Source organism: Toxotes jaculatrix, chromosome 21 (assembly GCF_017976425.1).
Source record: "Toxotes jaculatrix isolate fToxJac2 chromosome 21, fToxJac2.pri, whole genome shotgun sequence".
Lineage (NCBI taxonomy): Eukaryota > Metazoa > Chordata > Actinopteri > Toxotidae > Toxotes > Toxotes jaculatrix.
Window position 1 is genome coordinate 10,303,830 of NC_054414.1, and position 18,835 is coordinate 10,322,664.

General features: G+C 41.1%; 1 protein-coding gene across 2 annotated transcripts; it reads left to right on the forward strand.

Moving 5' to 3' along the window:
- The first annotated feature begins 3,605 nt into the window (after positions 1-3,605).
- Positions 3,606-18,678, forward strand: LOC121201150 (transient receptor potential cation channel subfamily M member 4-like). 2 transcript variants are annotated; one of them, XM_041066827.1, is made up of 29 exons: positions 3,606-3,850; positions 5,217-5,278; positions 5,391-5,568; positions 5,976-6,156; positions 7,205-7,374; positions 7,830-8,007; positions 8,622-8,686; positions 8,818-9,051; positions 10,238-10,340; positions 10,448-10,569; positions 10,779-11,078; positions 11,173-11,274; positions 11,611-11,739; positions 11,912-12,041; positions 12,361-12,506; positions 12,738-12,850; positions 13,054-13,167; positions 13,309-13,358; positions 13,499-13,737; positions 14,106-14,221; positions 14,575-14,707; positions 14,807-14,981; positions 15,137-15,302; positions 15,403-15,584; positions 15,794-15,926; positions 16,020-16,092; positions 16,722-16,815; positions 16,978-17,041; positions 18,358-18,678. In XM_041066827.1, the coding sequence occupies exons 1-28, from the start codon at positions 3,782-3,784 to the stop codon at positions 17,007-17,009; spliced, it is 3,789 nt and encodes a 1,262-aa protein (XP_040922761.1). In that variant the 5' UTR covers positions 3,606-3,781; the 3' UTR covers positions 17,010-17,041; positions 18,358-18,678. The 2 variants fall into 2 exon arrangements, with proteins under 2 accessions (XP_040922761.1, XP_040922760.1); XM_041066826.1 differs by lacking the exon at positions 18,358-18,678 and having other exon boundaries at positions 16,978-18,341.
- The last annotated feature ends 157 nt before the right edge of the window (positions 18,679-18,835 follow it).

Here is an 18,835-nt window from a genome sequence, read left to right on the forward strand (position 1 = left end):
GACATATGAGATAATTCTGTGCCGTAGCAACTCCGCAAAACAATACACAAGTGTGATGTGGATGCTTGAAACTTCCAGTGCACATACAGTGACCGTGGACTTTTCAGTGTATGTGTATGGAGACAGCTTGTGTCCAGCAGTTTGGGTTACTTTAACCCCCACTATTAAGCCTTTAAAAGATCTGTATAAATGTTTAATATGTAGTTTACGACAGATTTTCCAATGAGGAAGAAGCTGTAGATGTAATTTGAAGAATTTTAACTAGGAAAAAAAAATTCTGACACAAATCATTATTCAGAGCAGAGCATATTCATCACAGCATGTCTGGAGGGGATCTTTAATGAAATAACAAATGTGGTAATTACTCAAATTCTACATATGGATTGATAATTACAGCTAAAGTGCACTGCAGGGAAACAAAACATACTAATACTCTATAATAGGAATGAAAAAGATATTTTTAAATTGTTTCATTGACCTTAATTAAATTTTCTTAATGGGGCCAAAGAAATGTACTTTTCTGAATGAGGGCTGTTATTAAAAACTATTATCTGGGGAACTTATAGGACAGCAGTAGCATCAAACTAAAACAGAATTCATTTACTCAGATTTAAAATGTTTCCCTGCTCATGTCTGTTCATTTGTCAAAAATGAACACGTTGCTCAAAGCCATGCAGCAGCAGGTGTTCAGGAACTGGATCACCACAAGACTGCGCTTTGGCACGAAGTCACCAGTCATCACATTAGTCGTAACATTTTCAGTGGAAACTCTTTATTAAACAACACCTGGTGTAATTAGTTCTTAATCATGGGAAATCATAAGACTGCCTTATCATTTGACCTCTCATGTACATGCGCAGCAGTGGTGACTCAGTGCACAACTCTTACAACACAAACTGCACAGATGGTAGTCACAGGAAAGGTACACAATAGACTCGAGAGGGGAAGTTGTGATTTAGAGAGAAGGAGAGAGAGGCTATGAGAAACAGATTGTAGAGGCTGGAAAACATTAAACGTGACACTGGCTCCCAATGGATGCACTGTATTATTTAAAGAATTATTGGATAATTTCCTGGAGAGATGTCAGAATGTGGCTAAATACCAGTCCTGAAAAGTTTTTAAGGTGGGCTAATAAAGCCATAAACCAATTGTCAATGGTGTAATTTTATCAAGTAAATATTATCTTTGAGGAAAGGGGTAAGATCTAACTGTTGTTTTCAAAACACTGTACGAGAGTGTGGCGGAGGAGGGGTAGTGAAGGACATTTCAGGAATAAACACACTGACGGCAAAAGTGACTCAAGGGAAAAAGGCACAGGAAAAAAGGGGGCGATAAAGAAAAGCCTGGAGGAGAATTGGGGTTATTTTGGGCTCTGCGGGCTTCCTGCAGGTGATGGAAATGAAAGAATGATCTCTGGAACAATTGCTCAGCAGCAAGTGGAGTGAAAGAGGAGAGGAATGGAGGAAGATGGGGAGGGGGAGGGTGTCGGTGGAGCAAAGACTGAACATAAGAATCAATGTAAACATCACACAAGGTACAAGGTCACGTCAAGTATAATTACAATGCCTGTGTTTAGACGTTGTTGTTAAAAGGTTGTTTATGTTGGTATCAGTTGTAAATAGAAGATAAAACTGCCACCAAAACTGATTAATTACGAGCATGGGAGCTGCTCTGTAACTATAATGACCACGTTACAGACACACCCCCGCACCCTGCCTGCCATCTCACTATAAAGGGCCCGAGGTGGAGAGGGAAGACAGACTTGAGCATCCAAGAGTCAGAGGGAAACTACAACTGAATGTCTGGATTGATGGTTTACTCAAAAAGCCACCGCGGATTTTATTTTCTTGGTGGTAAGTTTCATTCTTTATTTGAGATTATGTCTCTAACACATGATTGACATATTTATAATTTTTATTTTTTTTTGTCAAAGATGCTGATATCTCTATGTTTCTAAGGCTAATACTGAGTTCTAGAGACCATTTGTTAAGAACAGCTCTGGACAATATGTTTTCCTCAGCATCACTTATTCTTTCTCTGCCACAGGCCAGTGCGGCATGGAGATAACAGTTCTGCTGCTGCTGACTGTGCCTTTGACTGTCGCCTCACCACTTAGACCGACTCATAGGTGAGTGAAAAACATCAGTAAACATACAGCTAATGATAGAAAAGAAACGGGAACAGTGACCACAATTAATTTTGGGAAGGAATAAATAAAAGCTTCCCTACATGTCTGTTTATTTATGTTGATTCGTTCACGAAATGTGTATTAATCAGTATGTTATTCTGTTGGACCCACAGGGCAGACTCAAACAGTGTCCTCGCAGGGGACATTGTTCAAGCTACAGGGGTGAAAAGGTCAGAAGACACACAGGAGGAGCGTGCTCCAGCCCTGAGGATCATCCCTTTTCATTCAGAAGACAAACATCTAAACCTGGGTGCACTGAAGCACAGGTACGACAGAGCAGAGAAATTCAAAACACAATATGAGTGGATGTAATTAATAAACTACTAACTCTGGAATGGCTGAAAACACTAACTGTCTGTAGTTGGCAACTAATGTGGGATTGATACAGAGTAAATACTGTAGATCAAAGTCAGCTTCTACTGGAAACTGGATAAATGTTTTATGTTGTGTTTTTAGAAATCAAGTTTTTGTTTTTTTCTCCTCTTTATCACTGACAGCATGGCGCTGAAGTTACGCCCACGACGTGCACCTCAGCGTGGCTGCCAGCTCGGGACATGCCAGCTTCACAACCTGGCCAACACCTTATTCATCTTCAGCAAAACAAGTGGAAAAGATAAGTCGAAAAAGGCCAGCGACCCTCAGGGATACGGCAGATAGGGCTGAGAGGAACAACAACACTTATGGACTAAGGAGGTGGAGAGTTCTCAACATAAGTCTCCACCTATTTACAACCAAATATCTCTGTGTATGTTCTGACTGACTGGTACTTATAATAGATTTATGCTCATTAACCACATGGAATGTGGATGTATGACTGTTGTGTGAAATCATATTCCTTTTTTAAAAATCTAAAGTCTGCAATATTTAAATGTATTATACAATAAATATTTAATATAAACAAGCATGTGGAGTTATGGTTTATGCGTACATGGATTGACCTGCTCAGGTGGAATTGAGGAAAAATGCAAAGGTAGAGAACGGCCCCACAATAATAATGTCACACCGGAGCTGAGGCCCTGCACTAAATGTGCCTGGGAATGTGGTTCTTGGTTCTGAATTTTTATTTAATTTGATTGAGTGGATATTATGATTGAAATCTGAAAGCTGATTTTTTTTTTCATTGCTCCACTTCTTAATCCAGTCCTGAGAATGTGATATTTTTAGGCAGCCATGACAGTAGTGAATTGCTCAGTGCACAAGCATGTGTGCCTTGAGTTGTCTGTCTGCTACAGCTGTGTGTCTTCAGTGATCAACGCAGAGAAATCATGTTATACAGGGTTACAATCAACAGTGGCCTAGCTCACACCGCAGGTATTCAGGTGTGTGGTTTTGACTAGCCCCACCTATTTTCAAAGTGCGGAGGATGGCATGTGCAAATTGTGTTGTCTGTGCTGCACCCACTGTGTTCCTCCTTTGTCTGGCTGCGGGGAGACGCTTTCCCATTCACACAGATTCGGACATTTTCGGCTTCAGCAGTACACTACATTAATGTACCGACTGAAGAATGGTCAGAAAGAAATCCTGAAGTCCTCCCCTCCCTCCCCCCTTATCTCCCTCTGAATCGAACAGCAAAGAAGGGAAGAAAACCAAAACATGCGAGACACAGAAGGTGGAGGAGGAGGAGGCGGCGGAACCAAAATCAGTAAATCTGAGAAGGACCAGGTGGGTAGGCTTTCCATAAAGTCATTTGGTGGCTGTTGTGACTGAGTGGGCGCTTTGGCAAAGACTACAGCTGCGAAGAGATTAATGCGGAGTTGGGAATTTACATAGTGGAAGTTGTAAAGATAGTTACTGCCCGTGCTTTGGACAGCACGTCTCAGTTGGCCGTGTAGTAAGATAATGTTTCACAATTTAGAGCCTGGTTTTGGAAAACCGAGTGGAACAGCGTGTCCAGTGTGTGTGTATGTGTTTGTGTGTGTGTAAACATTTTGTAGCCACTGTCGGCTAGTTTCTGTCCGTGTGTGTTGACACTGTGTGTAGTTAAGTTGCTTGTCAAACCTGCGGAAGTAAAGCTAACGTTGGCGTTGTTGTGGCGGACAGCACCGTGGACGGTTTTACGATTTAATTAGCCGGTCAACGTTTGTTTTTTTTCCCCCCAATGTTACAATTGCGTTTGCTTAACCGTAAAACAAACACTGTCTTTTACACGCCATTGTGTGCACTCCTCAGTTTCACTAGCTAACCAAATTTACATTCGCCACTCCATAACTTTTGTGTATACGTTAAGTCAAAGCTGTGAGAAATCACCGTAAATATCGCGATATCAGCTTTCAAACGACAAAAATAAACCAAGATGTAAAAGTTGCGTAAATGTTTTACACTTGACAGGCACCGGCTCAGCTAATATTAACATTAATGGTGGCCGCTTTTCGTTTAGTCGTGCCAATCCCAGGACTCAGGTGTTGTGTTTTACAGCCTGTGGTGGTGTGCCCACTGGATCGCACACAGGGCTGCTGGCACAGCTAAATGGGATGGAGCCAGCCTGTTAGAAGCTACACGTGGTTTTCCTTATTTTTACCTGTAAAAAAAAAAAAACAACCCTGTGAGACAGTGTGCATTCACATGAACACATACCTATGCCACAACAGTGGATTGGGAATCAGTGTCTTTAGATGAAAAGAAACTCTTGAGTTAATTTCACAGTTGTAAAAAGAGTCCTGCCAAGTTTCAAGTAGTGAAAAGAGTCCAGTGGGGCCCCTTTGTTTGCTGAGTAGTTTTGCAGTTGTCCAGCAGAATGTGCCGAAAGAACTAAAGACAGCTGCATGCCCACCACACACAGGCATCCACACTTTCTCTTGAGCTGAAACTACAGCACCGCGTCAGAAGTCACAGTCAGGTGTTCAGGCGCAGCACGTCTCACCAGCCTATCATCAGGTATTTCACTGAGCCAAAGTCAACATTTCTCATTTGAACAGAGTTTCCCACACCCTGCAACAACATGTTTTCCAGGCATACAAGGAGAGGCTCAGAATTTGAAACAGCCTGTACATAAATTCAGTTTTATTAACCTGTTCAAAATTTTTTTCAGAGTTGGATCCCCAAAATCATAAAGAAAAGAGTGTGCACCACCTTTGTAGAAGATTCTTTCAGGTACTGTAAACTCTGTGGAGCACCTTTGTCATTGTCTTTCCAGTGGATGTGGTGAAGCATCATAGGATGATCATATTTTCACAGTGTTATATTATCCTCTCACTTCTTTCAGCAATGGTGCGTTTTGCCAGTGTGGGGGTGCGAGAGATGCCCATGCGTCTGTGGCTCTCGGTGACTATTTCAGCTCTGCGATCGTCAACCACTGGGACAGCGCCCAGCACTCCTCTGAGTCCCCCACTGATGCCTTTGGAGAGCTGCAGTTTGCAGGAGCCAGCAAGAGGCATAGCTATGTGGGTGTTTTTCTGTCAACCCGACAAATGTTCTCTAAATGCTTACAGTTTCTTATAAAATCTGTAGTGTTATGTATGTGTGTGTTTTTTTTTTTTTTTTTTTAAGACAAATGCTTCTAAAGTTGAGCCAAGTAATGATTCAAATACACCAAGAGCTGTAGTAGTGAGCATGGTTGCTTTTCCTAACCTTTAACCTGCAGCTGCACTTGAATAAACAAACATGATGCCCTGAGAGTGAGATCACTTACTAAGACGCTCCTTTGGTTTATCATAACCAAGCGAAGGCACTTGTAGTATGACTTAGCATGTTTTATCAACACAGTGTTTTATTTTTTTAAGTCTTAGTAGTCTTTTGGATCATGTGTTACTCAATCAACTGTACACTTTGTTTCTCTTGGGTATCTCAGTTCCTGCGTCTGTCATGGGACACGCCTCCATCTATGGTCTACACTCTGATGACAGCCCATTGGGGCCTGCCTGCGCCCAATCTTGTAGTTTCTGTAGTGGGTGGAGAAGGAAGGACAAAGGTGAAGACCTGGGTACGGGAGGTCCTCAGGCAGGGACTGGTGAAAGCCTCACAGAGCACAGGTAAACACATCATGAAAGCAGAGTGTGACTTTGAAGTAATTTAATCACCGCTTCAAACAAAGGGGGATCATAGGTTGCAAGCCAGTTTACAGTATTGCCAAACTCATACACTGTTTACAGCATCTTGATAATATCAGTTAGCTGCAACCAGTGAAATAAATTGTCTTTGTTTTTACAGACTGTTCCCCTTCAACATATGAAGTGATTTTGACTGATGTAGCTACCTTTCATTTGGGCACAGATGCTAATTGTACACTTCAATATGGCAGTATTTATAAGTATGATTAAACTGACATTTAACATGGTCCTTTTTCACGAGGTGATCATATTATTTTGTCTGCATCTTGTATGTTTTGTGATGATTTTTTTCTTTAGAGGTCAAAAAAACAGAATCAGCAATATATATTAAAAAATGAAGTACCATTTAAATCTGATAACTGATATTTGTTGCTTGTGTAAGGGTTTTCACGGGAAGTCATATGCTTCTTATGTTTGTAAGCATCTCCAAGCAACTGATAAATATCTAAAATCTTTCTCCGTCACAGGCCAGTGCGGTAAGAAGATAAATCTAAAATGACGAATATACACTTTCTTGGAAGACACAGAACTTACTTATTGTGGTTTTAGCTGGAAAAATCTAGCTGTTACAAAATGCAGTACCATTACACGACATGACTCTCTAGGGTCCGATCTTAATTTGGTACTACAATGGCTGTTTCCTCCCGACTGCTGTGCCAAGTACAGGTGGCACACAGTGATTTTGATCTCCCATCATTTGAGGTCACTTCAACTGGCTGTTCTCTCTGAGGCCCCAGGTCAAAAACAAAAACATTCAGGTGTACACATGAACACACATAAGGGGAAAGCATAGAATGCTACATGGAATCCATAGAGCGTTTCCCTTCCTTGTGTTTCCATCTGGTTTTGATTTCTTTACTGAATAATCTGATCAGATAGCACTGCCTGTTGTGGAATGCATTGGAGGTAATCGTTCAAGTCCTCAGTTTCTCACTTCTTCTCACATTCCCTGTTAAATTTGTCCACACAGGAGCGTGGATCCTGACGGCAGGCTTGCGTGAAGGTGTGGGGAGATGTGTTGGAGAGGCAGTGAGGGATCATGCCACCGCAGCCTCCTCGGTCTCCCTCAGCAAGGTGGTGGCACTGGGCATCGCTCCCTGGGGCCTGGTGCACAACCGACAGCAGCTGGTCAACCCTCAGGTTGTACTGGAACTGACATATTTACCAATTTCTTTACTCTCTGAAACATATCTTGTCACATACAGCAATCTCTCTGGAATATTAGGGTTAATTAGCATTTTCTTTTATGTTTTTTCAGTTGCAAATTATTCTAGCAGGAAATAAATTAAAAGTAGGGAGTGGGCGATTCACTTCTCTGTTACATTCCAAATGTGTGATTTACATTAATTATATGGGTATATTTGGACTTAAATAATTTTCTACTTCATCTTTAAATGTATAAAGTAAGGTTAAAACATCTATTCTTAATCTGGAGTCTTGATTGAATTGCTGTACTCTTGCTCTGGGATCATGTCCTATTAAAACACAGTAGGACTATCCACTAAATCCAGATATCCAATGCATTGTAGGTTTTTTTTTAGCTTTAGTAGAAGAAACTGTTCAGTAATCTTCTCAGTGTTCTTCGTCTTTTGCAGGGCAGCTTTCCTGCTAAGTACTATGTCCAGAATGCGAGCCGGGACTCCTGTTGCCTTGACCACAACTATCAGGCCTTTCTGCTGGTAGATGATGGGAGTGTGGGACGCAGAGGAGGGGATACAGGGTTCAGGGCCAAACTGGAGGACTACATCTCCCACCAGCGCACAGGCATCTGGGGTGAGAGATGGCATAAAGAAATCATTTATGGGTGGTGCTAAAAAGTATGACACTTGTGACCTCAGGAAGTAGGCTTAAATATTTTTGCTTTTGTTGTGTTGTTGTTCATTCATTAGAATGGCTAGTAGATCTGGATATGGGAAATCAGCATGCATGCTTGAAGAGCGATAAAACATAATCTGAAATGTATTCAGATTGTGACTAAATTAAACAGCTGATCTGCGACTCTTTTCTGCTGCTACATGAGAGATTTGCTTTTCCAACCATGAACATCCTCTTTCACGTTCAACCCTGATTTCAAGTTGTCAGGCCCTCTTGTGGTGAGCATCCATTAATGCATGTGATGAAAAGATGATCCTTTGGTATCTGCTGGATAAAAGCCATTGCATGCCACTGCATGAATTTGCTCTCCAACATGTAAAACCAAGCACAGTCAAAACTTGAACAGGGTGCTCTTTCTGCGGCTGTGTTGTTACTCAGCTCTTGTGTTACAAGAGAGATATGCAATTTGATAATTTGCAAATGTGAAAGTAGTGTCGGCCGAGTCAGCATGAGCAAATCATTTACCAATGCACAGCATGAATTTGCAAAAAAAAAAGTTTGTATTTCTGCAGGCAGTGGCAGCATTGACATCCCTGTCCTTTGTATGCTGATATCTGGAGAAGCAAGTATGCTGGAGGTACAGTCAGTGTTCTTTATGATAAAAGAGATAATTAGGTTAGTATTAACTAAGTCCGCTTTTTTTACTATGCCCCTGTATTCCAAATAAAAAACGTCCCTCTCTCTCTTTCTTTTCCTAATTTCAACCAGAGAGTGGATCTTTCTCTGAAAAACTCCATGCCCTGGCTGGTGCTGGCCGGCTCAGGGGGCATGGCTGACTTCTTGACTGATGTCTTGGAGAACCTGTCGTCGGCCCCGGGGGCCCAGTCTTCCAGCGAGGGTGATGGCGAGGCGGGTCCCAGTGTGGATCTGAAAGACAGAGTGGCAGAACGGGTTAAAAAGTACTTCCCTTCCGAAGCGGAGACGGACAAACTAGTTGAACGAGTAAGAGCCATGGACAGAGCCGTCTGTCGTTATTGTGCCGTTTATGAGGGATTTGATGTGGACAGCTACTGACTGGGTTGCCATGGAATTTAGCAGTGATATTCATGGTCTCAGAGACTCTCAAATGTCCTTAGTGATCTGTGTTTTTTTTTTTTTTTTTTTTTTTTTTTTTAGCCATGGGGTCAAGATTCCAATTTTACTCACACGAAAGATTTCAGAATGTAACAGGCAGATGGCCAGTACACTTGCTGAACATATGTATGCTCCCAAGTGGATGAAGTCTTTTGATTTATGACCCCATAGTCTTTCTTCCAGCACAACCCTCAGGGAAAGCTCACATCTTTAGTCCCACTGCTGCTAAGACTCTAAGGACAGCTAAATAACCAGCTTGTTGCCCTGTAGACTTTGTAGACTCTTTCTCAGTCTACTTCTGGTCTCAGTTTGAGGCAGATTCCTGAAACTGCTGGCTGTTATTAGTTTCTTCTTGCTTCTCCACAGTTAACTGACTCACTGCTGGTGGTTTTGTGGCATAATAGGCTTATTTTTGTAACATAAAAGTCTGAAAATGATTTGGATATATTGCATATAGACAGCAGCATTTGACTAACTGAATTTGTATTTTTAATTCTTGCATTAGCTTAACTAAATCTGTCTGTTACAAAAGTTATTAGCTGTGTTTTTCATGCTGAAATGTCTCTGTTACAATGGGCTCCACTGATGATCAGATGTGCCTATTTTTATAGCTACAGAGCTCATCAGCTCCACAGAGACATTGTGTTTATGTAACACCATAATCATGTGCTGCCTCAGAGGTATGTGGCATGTTATTGACTCATCAGGACCCTAACGTTTATTGAAACTAACATAATCAGTGCTTAAAATCCAATTGTGTTGACATTTGCAATCCTCTGAAGTAGGGACTGATTGGAGTTACACTCTTATATTAGTCTTATTCATTTCTACTTGTTAGTGTCGGCCCTTAGATTCAAATGCCATGATGAAACCTTTGAATGTCTGATATCCTTCTCATTCAGCATGGGAAGCCAATGCACTTAATCATGTGTTTGACAATACCCTTTGTCACCAATCTTCATCAGTATATTTCTTTTTTAGTATTACGAAAATTTTGTGCTCATTTATTTAAAATGCCATTTTTTTTCTTCCTTCTTATTTTTGGGGTCTTCAGGCTCTGAGTATCTACCAGAACAGAGATTTCATCACGATCTACCATGGAGAGCAGGAGGGCCCAAATGACTTTGATACTGTCCTGCTCAAAGCCTTAGTGGGAGGTACATACTAATGTGTTAATACTAATTTTTGTATTATGAAGATTTCGGATGATTTCCATGAAAACACCTGCTTATTTTGATGTTTGTGGTGTGACTGTGTTCTTCAGCTAGCAAGCACCGTGCATCAGTCGATGCCAGCCCTTACAGTGAAGAACTGAAGCTAGCGGTCACATGGAACAGGGTCGACATCGCCAAGAGCGAACTCTTCAATGGTGACATCCAGTGGAGGGTGAGGGGGGAAAAAGATAACACATTGGATGTTGCATTCAGACAAATACTACCACTATGAAATAGATATATTAGTTTTTTGTACCACTTGCAGTCTACTAGCAGGAAGGCCTGATAGATGTGCAATGGTATTGTTGATAAAAAAATATCTTTTCCTTTTTTAGTATTGCATTGAAACCTTCCTGATAAATGATCCCCTTCATCTAATAGCATGAAGACCTGGAAGACTCAATGACAGATGCCCTGGTCAACGACAAGCCTCAGTTTGTGCGTCTTTTCATTGAGAATGGCCTCAACATCCTGGAATACCTGACTTATAGCAGGTTGGAAAGCCTCTACCGCTCTGCTGCTGATGGGACACTTCTTTACCAGCTGCTCCAGCACCACCTCACGGAGCGGCTTGGAACTACAGCACCTGTTTCTACACTGTCCAGAGAGCAGGGCTCTCCTTCCAAAATGGCAGCAGAGAAGATACAGAGTGGGCCAGTGACGGAGATCAGCCTTTTTGAGGTGTTTTTTCTGGTCTTTTTTCTTTTCTTTATGCCTCTGGTTTTGCTGAAATCAAATCAAAAATAATGTGAAGGAAACTTTTCTCTTTCCTCAGGTGTCGAGGGTCCTGGAACTGTTAATGGGTGACGTCTGCAAGCCGTTCTACTACGATGCTTTGGGATTAGAACAGATGACATCCAAGAGGAGGGCTCTTAGGGTACTCTTAACTTATAAAAATGTAGACACACACTCAGTGGCCACTTGATTAGCTACACCTGTAAAATTCATTACAACTCAGCCATAAAATAAACTCACAAAGTTTTTTTTGACATTGTTATAGTGGTGTTTTTAGAATGTTCTGCCCCCTCGTGTGTGTAAATGGGTAGGTATTAGATTCTGCAGGTGCACCTGATAATAAAAGTGTATATCAAAGATAATAAAGTATTGTTGTATTGTTTTAAAGAGGAAATGTGAGCGAGATGCCAACTCTCACTGATGCTTTCTCAACTTTGACCCAATACCCCCTTAGTTAAGTTTTTTTCATTCACCCCAGCGTGCCAGTAAGCTGCTGCGTGGAGACTGCTTGTATCGAGAGAGACGCTGTCTGTTTCCCTGGGCCTCGCTCTTCATCTGGGCTGTCCTGCAGAACCGCAGCAAGATGGCCACTTTCTTCTGGGAGATGGTAAAATTTCTGAAACAAAAATTCACTTGATCATGTTGAATTTGTTTGAAAAGAGCACATGACTGACAACCTTCTCCTGCAGAAGTCAATTAACCCTAACTGACAGGTGTTTGTGACCATCAGTACCTGTTTAAAAAGGAGCTTCTCTGATACCCCTCCCTGTTTCTCCCAGGCAGGGGAGTCAGTGCTGAGTGCTCTGAGCGGTTGTAAGATCCTGAGAGAACTGTCCAAGCTGGAGATGGAGACAGAGACCAAACTGTCCATGAAAGAACTGGCCCAGAAATTTGAGAATCTGGCAAATGGTAAGATTGTGAATGTGTCACTCACTAATAACAGTGATCACTCACTAATAATATCTGATTATTATAATAATCAGATATTAGATTTCCCATCCTCATAGTTTGTAAATGAGGTAGCACGAGTGATTTATCTGTTTTCTTTTTAGAAGTCTTTATGTTTGTTTCGGTAATGGGTTGGTGTTTCAGGGGTGTAAACTCTGCATCAGATTAAGCAGTGCATTGCATGATGACTAACTAATTTCTTAACTTTTTTTGAAGTCACATTCATTTATATCTTCCTTCTAACCAAACTCTGTCTTAACTTGTCTTTCTTACTTCTCAGACATTTTCAGTTGTTGCTATCGGAGCATTGAGAGTCGCTCTTTCACCCTGCTGATTAGGGAGTCTCCAGTCTGGGGTGGTACGACCTGCCTCCAGATGGGCATGAGCGCCGACGCACGACTTTTCTTCAGCAATGACGGAGTACAGGTGTGTCACCGTTTTCACATGTATGACTGAAAAATTAAATACACAGTGGCACTAAGTCACTACTTAATAAATTATAATAAATAATAAATTATAATAAATAATAAATTGTCCCCAAATAAATTGTACCCACCTGTTCTTCCTCATATTAAAATCAGTCATTACTTGTAAAGAGAAGCTGAGTAACAGCGATACCATAGTTTCAAATAACATAAATGATCTCTTGTCCTCCAGTCTCTGTTGTCCCAGATCTGGTGGGGTGACATGAAGAGGAACACGGAGGTGTGGAAGCTCCTGCTCACCTTCTTCTGCCCTGTCCTCTGCTACACCAACTTTATCTCCTTCAGGTAAAGTCCACATATTCCACACTCAGTGTTTTTTTTTTGTTTGTTTTTTTGACAACCCCGTTCTTTAATTTCTTTGTTTAAAGTTTGTGATTGCAGAACTCTCCTTAATTTGATTTCCAGCACAAATTTTCTTTGTGTTTTTTATTTAGTGGTATCTCTGGTGTATGTATGTTGACAATTTTATAACATACTCCTCTTCGTAGGAAACGTGAGGACCAGCAGCAAGAGGAGGAGAAGCCTAACGAGGACGGGCTGGGCCGTGACAACGACAGCCTTTATGGCACCACCATCTTCTCTTTCTCTGACATCAAGCACATGTAAGTTCTACTCTTACTACATTTTTTTAAATCATGCTAAGTGAATTGGGTGCACTGGTTTTGCAGTTTTGAATGAGACCACACTGCGTTGCATTTGTTGTACTGTGCCGATTCATCACAGTTGTTTTGTTGTTATACCAGTGAAGCTGACTCGCAAGAAGCAACTACTCCCAGGACAGTAACCATCAAAGGTGAGTCCTCCTTAACCACAGTACCTCTAAAGAAAAAAGTGTTGTCATTTGCATAACAGAGGAGTGATTGGAGAAATAATTATTTTAGCAGTCGTGACCATGATCAGCTACTAATCCATGTTCAATGACCCTCCTTACAGGGATACCTCGCACGCACAGACCACCAAAACGCCCATTCATAGTGTCAAGATGGCGTCAGTTCTGGTTTGCGCCTGTCACCTCATTTTTGGGCAACGTCCTGATGTACTTCCTCTTCCTCCTGCTTTTTGCCTACGTGCTGTTGGTGGACTTTATGCCCCCTCCACCTTCGGGTCCCGCCATCACTGAGTATGTGCTGTACTTCTGGGTGTTCACCATTGTGTGTGAGGAGATCCGGGAGGTGAGTGCAGACAGAAATCTTATGTCGTGCTTTATGTTTAACACATCTACTTGAAACAGAGTGTCTGTTAAACAGAATACTTAAATGTAGTTATTCAAAAGCATTGATTGTGTATTTGGGCACATCAAACACTAAGCATAAAATTATTTTATGAAGTGTTACACTAAAAGGATTTCACCCATCCTTGAAAATGATCTCAAAGAGATGGCAGCTGAAAACACTGTTCGTTATTCTGTTTCTAACTATGTATCATCAAAAAGTTTATATGTGCTTTATATAGGATACAGTGCTGATGAAACAACTCAGTGTATTATCTTGCACAGTTTCGAGTTAAACTGATTTATTAAGTTGGTCTTTTCTTCTCCAAGACGTTCTTTTTGGGGACGATGACTTGCCGTCAGAGGGTCAGAGTCTACATTCAGGATGTGTGGAACAAGTGCGACCTCATTGCCATCACGCTGTTCATAATAGGACTAATCTGCAGGTGGGATTGCACACAGAGCATGTATATCATCATATTTATTATTATTATTATTATTGTTGTTGTTGTTGTAACTGGTTGTTTCCACTAAGCTGCATTAGTTTTATGTTTCTGCATTTTTGAGGTTATTATAGTAATTGCCAGAGCAGGAAGAGGCTGGAAAAATAAGAAAGAAATCTGACAAAATCAACATAATAGTGCATTAATATATGGCAGACATGCTTTTCCCTGAAATCATCTCATAAATTCCTGTTCTGAGTCCTGTAAATTCAAAGCGTCACACACGCCGCTCACTTTCGGTGGTGGCCACTTGGTGTTGCTGTTACACAGCTTATTTGCTTCACTCTGTGTTTCAGGATGTTCCACTGGTCGTATGAATTTGGCCGGAACATCCTGTGTGTGGACTACATGGTCTTCACCCTCCGCCTCATTCACATCTTTGCCATTCACAAACAGCTGGGACCAAAAATCATCATTGTTGGCAAGATGGTGAGAAATATCAAAAGACAGCTTGACATTTGACTAACCTTATGAAGTATGATAGTGGTAGTTCAAATGACAACAAGACAATTGATTTCTCCTGCTCAGATGAAGGATGTTTTCTTCTTCCTCTTCTTCCTGGGGGTGTGGCTCATGGCTTACGGAGTAGCCAACCAGGCTCTGATTTATTCCTACGACCCTCGCCTGGATCGCATCTTCCGCCGGGTTTTCTACAGGCCGTATTTGCACATTTTTGGACAGATCCCTGTGGAAGAGATGGATGGTATAAATGTTTGTGTGTGCAGGGTGTAACTAGATAAAAAAAAATGTTATGGTTTCAAGAATGAAGTATATGATTTTCTGCAGCCTGTACTGGAGTTTTTTTTTTTCTCCACATGACATATTTTAATCTTTTCTGTTTTTTAATATCTATCCCAGTGGGGAAGGAGTGGGACGTGGCCTGCACAGACAACGTGACATTGATTCAGGGTGGTGCAGAGCCATGCCGAATTCTGTATAGTAACTGGCTGGTGGTAATCCTGCTGGTCGTTTATCTGCTGGTCACCAACATCCTGCTCATCAACCTCCTCATCGCCATGTTCAGGTAAAGTACTAGGACATGAGCATCTGTCAGTCTGTCTCTGTGGCTACACGGACAAGCCGACTGCTACACAACACTCTTTGCCCTGTCTGTGTCCACACAGCTACACCTTCTCTGAAGTGCAGGCGAACAGCGACATCTACTGGAAGTTCCAGCGCTACAACCTGATTGTTCAGTACCACTCCCGTCCTTCCCTGGCACCTCCTTTCATCATCCTCTCTCACCTCAATCTCTTCATCAAGAGGGTCATCCGCAAGGTGCCCTCGATCAAGATCCACCACTTTGGTCAGTATTTGAACAAGTGTGTCTAATTAATGTAATAAAGTTATTACTCTTTGCAAACTTTAAATGTGTCAGGTGTTTTATAGTTGACCTAATATGTAGCATCTGCTGTAGCAGCCATGATTTACTTCTACAATGCCTTCAGCTTGATTCAGGAACCACTGTGGCTGAGTTGAGTGATACTGACTGAAAGCCTCTGCCATTTCTATCAGTATTGCAGTTAAAGGGGAAGGCAGCTAACAGGCTAATGACATGGGAAGCCATTCAGAAGGAGGACTTCCTGACCGCACAGAACAAGATCCAGAAAAGCAGCGACTCCGAGAGGCTCAAACGGATGTCTGTCAAGTAAGCACACCTTCGTACACCTTCCCATACGTTAGCAATGAAATTGTTATTTTTTTGGCCGCATCTTACTGAGGTGAATGTCTCCTTCTTTAGAGTGGATGGTGTGCTTAAACATCTGACTGAAAGCAGAGACTTTGACCACAGGCTGAGGGCTCTGGAGAATGAGGTAAAATGAACTATTATTATTATTATTATTATTACTAACTGTTACTAAGAACTATTACTATTTTCAAAACATTTAACTGAGTTTACACTATGTTTTATCATTTTGTGCCAGTTGCATCTTCTTTTTATGTTCAAAGATGATCTTGCTCAACAGACCTCTGTATAAAGGGCAAATAAATATCACTATCTACATATTGCAGGGCTGCTTGATATATATTATGATAACTGGAACATCATGTCCTAATACTGATATCACAGAATGTGTAAGGTATAGAAAATCACATGGATACCAAAGTGCTATCAATCTTCTCATCATCTTCCCGAAAGAAAAATATGTAGAATATATAGAATAGAATATCAAACTACTCCTTTAAATTTATGTTCAAATGGGGCTGTGTCATATTCTTTGGTCATAGTTACCGATATTGACTGGAACTCTCATTTTAATGTGCTTTAATTTAGACCACAGAATCCCACCATATGGTTACAAGGATGTACAATAAACAGGAAATAAAAGGGAATATTAACCCCTTGCCCTACTAAATGGTATGACCTTTTCTGCAGGTGTTTTAATATATAGATTGGAAATTACAGTTTGCACAGTAATTTTTGCTAATTTGTTGTTTTCAGATGGAGTATTGCTCAAATGCCCTCAGCTGGATTGTGGATACGTTGGCACAAGGCAGCAATTTCAAACCTCCTCGGCCTCCGCCCACATTAAGAGGTAATTCCAAAGAGAAAAAAAATATGTGTATCTTGACACATCTGAAAAACAGTTGGCATGTTGGAACATCAGAGGTGTGTTTGCCTCGAGCCATTCATACCAAACTTGTCCTCTCAGTGACCTTACTGTACTTTTTTGTTGCATCGTTGTTCTTCTGCACAGATGTGGTCCCTTCTTCTTCCAGTTCCACCTGATTAAACCTTGGTGATGCCTTCACTTGCTCATGGTCAGTAAAAGACAACAATTAAGTGCTTTTACTTTGGCTGCTCTCATGCCATGCACCTACCAGTTTTACTGTGTTCATCACTGGACTCATTTACCAAAGATTCTCAATGATTTTCTAACTTAAGAAAAAAAAAGGTAAAGATATATCATCACTTCTTGTTACAGTACTGAGTTAAGTGCAAAAGGTATTTTAAGTGTGCAATCCATCTTTTCCTAATGCCAAAGACAAATGCATGTATTTATGATGTGGTATTATATATTTTATGTATTTTTAATTTGCCAATGCTATTATGTCTTTATTGCTGTAGTCATAAGCTGGCAGCTGGACATTTACATGTTTTATTTTTGGTTGTTTGATTGGAACTATAATATTGTTTACAGAGGTTACATTAGGTACAGATTGCAATACTTCCGTGTTCAATTACTATACGGCTAAATGGCTGCTTTTAGCAAAAAATTTAATGTTAAATCATGTATTTGCTTTGCTACATTATTTTATTCTGTTCAATAAATTATATATACAGTATAATAAATTCATTCCTGCGGTTACTGTTACCAGAAAATAACGCCAGTTCATTTATTGAGGGTAAATACACTTACTCACTTTCTGGCTGGAAGTTAGATGAAATGGTTAATACCACTTTAATGAGCCAGGAGACAGTTAGCTTGGCACAAAGACTGAGAACAGGGCAACAGCTAGCCTGGCTTGAGATGCAACATCTTAATCAGTAAGCCTTAGGCTAGGCTAACTGTTTCCCCAATAAAGAAATGATAAATAGAGCTATGGTTAAAGTATCTCTAGATAAACAAAATGATATGGGACCAATGTAAAGTAAGAAACCAATAAAAATGAATAAGTTATGGGATCAAATGATATTTACTTCACAAGAAAATCTGCAAGGAAGAGAGTGACTAAAACATAGAATCAAGGTTGTTGTATATACTGTAAAGAGAAGGGATAGTGGAAAGTGTGAAAGGTGCACCATGGTGCTTAGTTTCAGTATGCCAGAGCTCTATTGAAGGTCACATAGTGGAGCAGGGCTATTGAAGGAGCCTTTACTGTAAATAGCCGGCTGGGCCACCTGTCAATTGCGCCAGCGGCTCACGCTGTGGGAGGCGGTGTCATCGCCTTCTGCCCTCCTGCCCTCTCGGCTCATGATGGCTGCATGTGCAAAAAAGATGTACTCATGTAAGTGAGCATGTGCATCTTGCTCCCCGTGTTTCTGTGTCTTACTACGTTTTAATGTAAACGCTCCTCGTTTCACACAACCTGCAACTCTGCTGAATCTAAATCCCCTTTCTGTCTGTCTTCATCAGAACCCTGGAGTAATAATGTACAAATGTAAACCATTTGTTTGGAATGTCAGCTGCCCGCATCTGCATCGAACACACCACACATGTGCAGATTACCATCATCATCATACCACCACCATTTCCTTCTATTTAAGTCCACTGCATTCATCATTCTGACATGTTCTCCTCTGCAAATGTTATCTTCGCTGTTGAGACAGTGCTGTTCATAGTATTTCCTATCACACAAATAAAAGACATGAACATTCACACAAGTGCAGACGTAAACAGTGCGGGTATATATGAACCTGTATATGTGTATAAAGACTTTATTAAAGGAAAACTTCATCTTCAGTTTGACGTCTTTAATGTCAGTAGTTAAACTTCCTCCTCCCTCTCATTTCCATATGTTCTTTGACCTCTCTTTCCCCCCTCCCCCCTGCACTCCAAAAAGCCCCCAACTGCCATAAGCACACACCCAGCTCTCTAATACACTGTGTTAAGG

Bases quoted from the DNA above. Each gene is read 5' to 3' on its own strand.
- LOC121201150 (XM_041066827.1), top strand. From the start codon at position 3,782: ATGCGAGACACAGAAGGTGGAGGAGGAGGAGGCGGCGGAACCAAAATC. The intron at 11,275-11,610 runs GTACTCTTAACT...CATTCACCCCAG, and splicing joins CCAAGAGGAGGGCTCTTAGG to CGTGCCAGTAAGCTGCTGCG. The intron at 13,738-14,105 runs GTGAGTGCAGAC...TTCTTCTCCAAG, and splicing joins TGTGTGAGGAGATCCGGGAG to ACGTTCTTTTTGGGGACGAT.